The 8,552-nt window shown below is 46.9% G+C and overlaps 1 protein-coding gene across 1 annotated transcript in view; it reads left to right on the forward strand.

The window, feature by feature from the left end:
- The window catches only part of LOC128066532 (breast cancer metastasis-suppressor 1-like protein), a 35,592-nt gene extending 27,508 nt beyond the window's left edge, over window positions 1-8,084 (forward strand). Inside the window, exon 5 of the mRNA XM_052659558.1 lies at window positions 7,896-8,084. Within this exon, the coding sequence (XP_052515518.1) occupies window positions 7,896-8,084 (189 nt within the window). The remainder of the gene's footprint in view (window positions 1-7,895) is intronic.
- Window positions 8,085-8,552: the final 468 nt, after the last annotated feature.

Consider the following 8,552-nt stretch of genomic DNA (forward strand, 5'->3'; position numbering starts at 1 on the left):
GGAACCCTGGGCAGATCCTGGCCTCAAACCTCCTCTCCACGAGAATGGGAAATTATGCATTTATACCTCTGTTTTAAGATCTTGGTCATCCCCCAGGGAGCTCCAGGGTTGGAACCATCCTTCAGAGCTGTCCCACCTTGACCAAGGCAGCGGGCCTTTCTGCTGTCCCCACCTCTGCTCAATCAACCAGACTTTGAGTATGGCTGACCCAAGGGAGGGGCAAGACCTCAGACCAAATATTCCTCAGATTCACTCCTTGCTCCTTTCTTTCAGTGCCATGGAGCCCGTCAACCCTTCCCCCAAACCCTTGCCCACGTGTCTGTCCCCTCAGTTCGGCCAGTCTGTTCACTGCACCTCAGCCAGGAGAGACTTCAGACTGCAAGTCAGATTTGATCAGTCCAATCAGGCTCCTAACTGCCCTCCCCCTAACCCATCCAGCTGACTTCCCACTGTGCTTGGGATAAAATCACAACTCCTTGAGATGGTCAAGACCTCCCACCCTCATCTCCCACCGCCTTCCTCTCACCCTTCCCCTCCCACCCTGGCCTCTTGTGGTCCCTGCAGTCCCTGGAGCCTTTAGACATGCAGTCATTTTTTCTGCAGTGTTCTTCCCTCTCTTTGCTTATTAACTCACCCAGCAGCTTTCAGCGCAGGTGTCCCTTCCTAGCATCTCAGCCATCCAGCTGCCCCTTTGAGTGGCTGCTGCTGCTGCTGCTGCTGCTAAGTCGCTTCAGTCATGTCCGACTCTGTGCGACCCCATAGACGGCTGCCCACCAGGCTCCCCCGTCCCTGGGATTCTCCAGGCAAAACAGTGGAGTGGGTTGCCATTTCCTTCTCCAATGCATGAAAGTGAAAAGTGAAAGTGAAGGTGTTCAGTTGTGTCCGACTCCGAGTGACCCCATGGATTGCAGCCTACCAGGCTCCTCCGTCCATGGGATTTTCCAGGCAAGAGTACTGGAGTGGGGTGCCATCGCCTTTTCAGCCCTTTGAGTGGAGTGCTTGACTAATGTGAGCCCCTTGAGGGCAGGGACTGTGTTTTTCTCTGCTCACCATTGTTCCCGTAACACAGCAGTAGGTAATACTGGCTGGTGCTTTCTGGATTCTAAAGGAAGCCAAAGTGCCTCCAGCAGTGCCCTACGCAGATGTGCTCAATAAAAGTGACTAGATGAACGTCAGGTAAGGCCCTCCAGAGGGTCCCTGACCTCTCTGAGGTGTCCCACTCCAGAATGGAGGCCTAGAATCATCTACTTTCCCTTTGGGAGGCAGACAAGCCAATAAGAGAGATTAAATGTGTGTTCATGGCCTAGGGCCATCAGGGAGAGGACTTCAGAGCTGGGAGAGGAACTGCAGGAGACTGCCTTGGGGAGAAGACTGCCAAGAGGCAGAAGCTGGCCACCGCCCTTGTTGCTGTTCAGTCGTTCCATTACATCCGACTCTTTGAGACCGCATGGATGGCAGCACGCCAGGCTCCCCTGTCCTTCACTATCTCCCTGAGTTTGCTCCAACTGATGTCCACTGAGTCAGTGATGCCATCCAACCATCTCATCCTCTGTTGCCCCCTTCTCCTCTTGCCCTCAATCTTTCCCAGCATCAGGGTCTCTTCCAGTGAGTCAGCTCTTCACATCAGGTGGCCAAAGTATTGGAGTTTCAGCTTCAGTCCTTCCAATGAATATTCAGGGTCGATTTCCTTTAGAATTAACTGGTTGAATCTCCTTGCTGTCCAAGGGACTCTCAAGAGTCTTCGAACCACAGTTCGAAAGCATCAACTCTCTAGCGCCCAGCCTTCTTAATGGTCCATCTCTCACAACCGTACATGACTCCTAGAAAAAACATAACTTTGACTATACAGACTTTTGTCGACAAAGTGATATCTTTGCTATTGAATATGCTGTAGGACTGCCCTCCTAACCCCAATCCTTTTCCTCAGGGAGAGGGTGACTTTGGGAGGTGAGACAGTGTAGTGATTGAGAGTTCCAACCCAGGATTCAACTGATGGACTTAAATTCTAGCTGTATGACCTTGTGCAAGCTTCTTAACCTCTCTGAGCTTTGCTTGCCTCTCTGAGAACCAAAAGATGGTGTCCATTTGTAGGAAACTGGTTAAGTAAACCCATTCTGCAACAGTCTGGCACAGAAATTAAATGTGCTATTCAAGACAGCCAGAATGGCATCATCACGTATTATCCCATCATGTGGGACTGGGGGAAGAGACGATAAAACTGTCTAAACCTCAGTTTCATCATCTATCAAGTGGAAGTGATTATCAAACCTAGCTCACAAGGTTGGTGAGAAGTATAAATGAGTCTGAATTCATAAAGGACCTTATCAGACATGCCTTGTGAGTATTAGCCACCACTGTGCTGTCATTACATCATCCATATAGTGGACTCTTGTGGCCATTTAAGCAATCAAATAGAATGATATCTGTTCCATCATTCAATCAGTAAATATTCATTAAGCATCTACTATGTGTGGGGAACTATTCTAGGCATTAGGGATACTGCAATGATGAAAACAGGGCAAGAGTGGGAGGCAGATGGATGCCTCCCCCCGACTCCCGCCTGTCCTTGTGGAGCTTATATTCTTATAAATGACCTACTATGTTAGTAAGTGATGCATGCTACAAAAAATTAATAATAAAGCATGCAAGAAAGATGGGAAATGGCAGATCACCATCTTAATCCATTAGTCAGTAAATCCCACTGGAAGGTCACATTTAGCAAAAATGTGACAAAGGTGAGCAAGTAAATCCATGCAAATATCTGAGGTAAGAGCTCGCAAGCAGAGGAACGGCAAATAGTCTAAGACAAGGTGTTGACAAGGGGCAGTCAGGAGGCGAGGCAGGCTGGAGCAGAAGCAGCAGCGAGGAGGAACAGGTGGCAAGTCCACCAAGAGATCACATGGGGCTCCTGGACTACTGCAAAGACGTCGCCTTTCACTGTAAGAGAGACAGGATTCCTCGGAGGAATACAGGATCTCATTTGCTTAACCAGGACTATTCTGCTGCTGTATGGAGGAGAGACTGGGCAGGGGGGCAAGGCTAGAGGACAGAAGGACCAGTTAGGGTTCTATTGCAATAATCTAGGTAATGACTGATGGTGGCTCAGACCCAGGTAGCAGTGAAGATGGTGAGAATTGGTCAGATATTGTTTGAAGGAAGAGTCAATGGGATTTTCTATTAGGTGGGATATGAGATTTGAGAGCAAGAAAGAGCTCATGGATGTCTGAGGTTTGGGGTCTGAACAACTGGAAAAAAAATGGAGTTGAAATGGGGAAGATGGCAGGAGGTGACGAGGTAGGGGCTTAGGTCAGGAGTTCCATTTTGGACAGTTTCCATTTGAGTCATTGGTCAAACATCTGATGGTGATTCAAGCAGGCAATCTGATAAGAAACCTGGGGTTCAGGGCATGACTCGGGCTAGAGATATAAAATCGGGAGTTGTCAGTATAGGGGTGATATCAAGCCCGGATGAGATCATCCAGGGTGTGAGTGTAGGCAGAGAAAAGTTCAAGGATGCGGCCAGTAGTATGATGTTCGGAGGTCAGGGAGGCGTGAAGGAGCCAGCAAAAGAGGTGAGGAGGTAGGAGGAAACCCAGGAGAGTACCAGCCCTGGAAGTCGTGGGGTAAGGGAGGGACTGACAGGTGGCGTTGGATCTGACCACAGGGAGACCATCAGTGGCCTTCATAAGAGCAAATATGTAAGAGTCTCAGGTATATTGAGTCAAAGAACCCAAGTATAATATATCACTGATATAGGAACCACAATTCAGAGAGATATTTGTGTGAACAAAGAAAGCTTCGTTTCTGAAAAGATACACAAGAAACCAATAATAGTTGCTGCCTTTTGGAAGAGGAACTGGGAAGAAGAGTTTCCTGCAGGGAGGGGAATCATGTTTCATTGCCTATTTGTTAAGTGATTAAAATATTTTTCATCAAATTTATGTTGCTTTTTTAATAATTTATATTACTTTTCCACTAAACCTAATTATAAAAAGGAAAAACACATGGCTATTATGAAATGAGAAAATGCATAAAGTGCTGGCGTAAACAGAAGTCCAGTAAACGTCCATTTCCTTGTTGAAAGGTTTATTTACAGAAAGGGAAATTTCCAAGGCGGTCCTATAGGTTGACTTGCCTTCACCAACCTGAAAATGAATCCTAATTTTTTGCCAGTAAACATCTTTAGAACTATGGTGCTGGAGAAGATTCTTAAGAGTCCCTTGGACAGCAAGGAAATCAAACCAGTCCATCCTAAAGGAAATCAACCCTGAATATTCATTGGAAGGACTGAAGCTGAAGCCCCAATACTTTGGCCACCTGATGTGAACATCCTGCTCATTGGAAAAGATCTGATCCTGGGAAAGATTGAGAGCAGGAGGAGAAGGGGATTACATAGGATAAGATGCTTGGATGGCATCAATGACTCAATGAACATGAGTTGGAGCAAACTCCAAGACATAGTGAAGGACAGGGAAGCCTGGTGTGCTACAGTCCCATGGGGTGGTAAAGAGTCACATGACTAAGTGACTGAACAAAACAAAAATCTTTTGAAAATAACATTTTCCAATAGAACCAAATTAGCATTATCATACTTTAAAACATGAAAAACAAAACCAGGAAAAAAAATTCCTTAAGGACATCAAAAACTTGATCCATATCTAGACAGCATATTAAGAAGCAGAGACATTACTTTGCCAACAAAGGTCCATCTAGTCACTACTAAGTCACTTCAGTCGTGTCCGACTCTGTGCGACCCCACAGACGGCAGCCCACCAGGCTCCCCCATCCCTGGGATTCTCCAGGCAAGAGCACTGGAGTGGGTTGCCATTTCCTTCTCCAATGCATGAAAGTGAAAAGTGAAAGTGAAGTAGCTCAGTCGTGTTTGACTCTTAGCGACCCCATGGACTACAGCCTACCAGGCTCCTCCGTCCATGGGATTTTCCAGGCAAGAGTGCTGGAGTGGGGTGCCATAAGGCTATGGTTTTTCCAGTAGTCATGTATGGATGTGAGAGTTGGACTATAAAGAAAGCTGAGCACCAAAGAATTGATGTTTTTGAACTGTGGTGTTGGAGAAGACTCTTGAGTGTCTCTTGGACTGCAAGGAGATCCAACCAGTCCATTCTAAAGGAGATCAGTCCTGGGTGTTCATTGGAAGGACTGATGCTGAAGCTGAAACTCCAATCCTTTGGCCACCTGAGGTGAAGAGCTGACTCATTGGAAAAGACCCTGATGCTGGGAAAGATTGAGGGCAGGAAGAGAAGGGGACGACAGAGGATGAGATGGTTGGATGGCATCACCGACTCAGTGGACATGGGTTTGGGTGGACTCCGGGAGTTGGTGATGGACAGGGAGGCCTGGCATGTTCATGAGGTCACAAAGAGTTGGACATGACTGAGCCTCTGATGTGCCTCTATGCATATGAGCTGAATTGTTACAATTTCCATAGAAGGTAAACTGTAATCTCTATCAAAAAATTAACAGATTTTTCTTTTAGAAAAAATTTCAACAGATATTGATATTTTAATTAATTGTATACTGTAAAGCAGGCTTCCTAGGTGGCTCAGACGGTAAAGAATCCACTTGCAAGCCAGGAGACCTGGGTTCAATCCCTGGGTTGGGAAGACCCCCTGGAGGAGGTCATGGCAACCCACTCCACTATTCTTGCCTGGAGAATCCCCATGGACAGAGGAAACTGACGGGCTACAATCCATGAGATCGCAAAGAGTCGGACACGACTGAACAACTAAACCCAGCACACAGCATGCGCCTCTGAAAGTTTCCTTTACAACTGGTTTGTCCAAACCAGGATCCAGACCAAGGCCATTGGTCGTGATGTTTTTTGAGCTCTTCTGACCTCAACTAACTACCCTCGAGAAAGATACTGCACTGATTGTCCTGCAGAAGGGCCAGCCTTCTGGAATTGTCCAGTTGCTTCCTCGAGGGACCATTTAGCTCGTCCATCTGTCCCTACACTTCTCAGAAACCAGAAGTTAGATCTAAAGTCTTGATAAGACTCGTTAAAAGCTTTCAACTAAATTACATAATAGAGAGTGTTATGTTTATCAGAAAATGCATGACGTTCCTGCTGTGCTAAGACATTGATGTATGTTTCCACTCACATAATCACAACTCAAATGAAGACTGAGGACGTTCCTAGTTCCCCAGCAGGCTCCCATTCATGCCCCTCTCAGATAATAGCCCCCAAGCAAAGGAAAACCCTTCTGACTTTCTTCACACAGGTAAGTTTTGTCCCTTCTGTACTTCGTATCAGTTCAGTCACTCGGTCATGTCCGACTCTTTGCGACCCCATGAACCACAGCACGCCAGGCCTCCATGTCCCTCACCAACTCCCGGAGTCCACCGAAACCCATGTCCATTGAGTCGGTGATGCCATCCAAACATCTCATCCTCTGTCGTCCCCTTCTCCTCCTGCCCTCAATCTTTCCCAGCATCAGGGTCTTTTCCAATGAGTCAGCTCTTCGCACAAGGTGGCCAAAGGATTGGAGTTTCACCTTCAGCATCAGTCCTTCCAATGAACACCCAGGACTGATCTCCTTTAGAATGGACTGGTTGGATCTCCTTGCTGTCCAAGGGACTCTCAAGAGTCTTCTCCAATACCACAGTTCAAAAGCATCAATTCTTCTGCACTCAGCTTTCTTTATCCAACTCTCACATCCATACATGACCACTGGAAAAACCATAGCATTGACTAGATGGACCTTTGTTGCAAAGTAATATCTCTGCTTTTTAATATGCCGTCTAGGTTGATCATAAACTTTCCTTCCAAGGAGTAAGTGTCTTTTAATTTCACGGCTGCAATCACCATCTGCAGTGATTTTGGAGCCCAGAAAAATAAAGTCAGCCACTGTTTCCACTGTTTCCCCATCTATTTGCCATGAAGCGATGGGACCAGATGCCATGATCTTCGTTTTCTGAATGTTGAGCTTTAAGCCACCTTTTTCACTCTCCTCTTTCACTTTCATCAAGAGGCTCTTTAGTTCTTATTCACTTTCTGCCCTAAGGGTGGTGTCGTCTGCATATCTTTTTTTTTTTCATCTGCATATCTTCTGTCCGAGGTTATTGATACTTCTCCCGGCAATCTTGACGTACTTCGTATTATCAGCACCTTATAGTATGAGCTCTTTCGCTCAGCATTGTCTGTGAGATGCACGCACATTGTTATGGGTATCAGGGTTTTTCCCCATGATTGTCTTATTTCAGCAGATGAATATGCCACAGTTGTGCTGTCCATTCCCTTGCTGATGGACTTCCTAATAGTTTTAACACCAGTAAGTAATCTTGCCTGAGTTGATTTCCTTGAAGACTGCAGAACTGATCAGACTCTAAAGTCAGCCGTCATTCCCAGAAAAAGAAAAGTGGCATGGAAGAGATTTAAGCTGACATCGCAGGTCTTGTTGGAAAGAGATGATTCAATCCAAGAGATGATCATTTGGACTACGCACAGCTACTGAAACCGTGAGCCTGGTTTTCAAAGAACTTTCAAAAAAAAATTATATATTTATTTGGCTGCAACAAGTCTTAGTTTCTTGCGGCATGTGGGATCTTGCATTGCAGAGCCCGGCAAGTTGTGGCTTGCTAGCTCATTAGTTGCTCCGCGGCATGTAGGATCTTAGTTCCCTAACCAGGGGTCAAACCCTCATCCCCTGCATTGCAAGGCAGATTCTTAGCCACCAGGGAAGTCCCCAAAGAAACTCTTCAATACATTGCTTCACAGACTTCTATAGCCACCTACAAAAAGGGATGTGTTCTCCCCATTTTCATATTGAATGAGGACTCGGATGGGCGAAATGCTTAGCCGAAGGTCACAGGGTAAGGGCAGAGTGCGACCTGCCGCCTCCGCTGTGCTCTCCCCCCATTCCCTGTTTCCCTGGGAAGAGGCAGGGAGGTCTAGGACAGGAAGCCTCTTCTCAAGACCTCAGGTGGGAAGAAGGAAGGAAATGCCCAGAAAAACAAGGCTATACTATCGAGTTTTGCAACACGGCTGGCTGCAGCAACGTGCCCTTCGTACAGGCCAATAAACCGAGGAAAGAGAAGAAAGCCAGCAGCGTTCAGCTCTTCCTTTGACCGGAGAAAGGCCAAGTTCCAAGGACTGCAAGGTCAAAGTCTCCTTGGGTGATGCCAGCTCTCTGCTCACACGATTATACTCATGCCCAGAGCCAAAGTGGTGAAAAAGCAGTGACCAGGCCTGAACACAGGGATCTGTCTCCATGATGGCCCCTTCTGTGACATCTGGTCTCCTTCTAAGGCCTGGGAAATGTCCCTCTCAAAGTCATCAGTAACCTCCATGCCAGACATTTAAGTGACATTCTTTTAGTCCTCTGTGGCACTTAGAAAACACAGCTATTGACTAACTATATTAAGAAATGCCACCCACAGCCCACCCCTGACAGCCCCATGAGCCCCGGTGACGTCCACCCTCTGGGGTCATGGGGAAAGAGGCCCCTGGTGGCCTCTTGGGTCCTAAATTGCTTTTCCTGGCACAGTCCCGCCCCCTGCACTCTGCCAGACAGAGGACGACAAACGGACTTCGCT

The sequence above is a fragment of the Budorcas taxicolor genome, chromosome 21 (genome assembly GCF_023091745.1).
Source record: "Budorcas taxicolor isolate Tak-1 chromosome 21, Takin1.1, whole genome shotgun sequence".
Lineage (NCBI taxonomy): Eukaryota > Metazoa > Chordata > Mammalia > Artiodactyla > Bovidae > Budorcas > Budorcas taxicolor.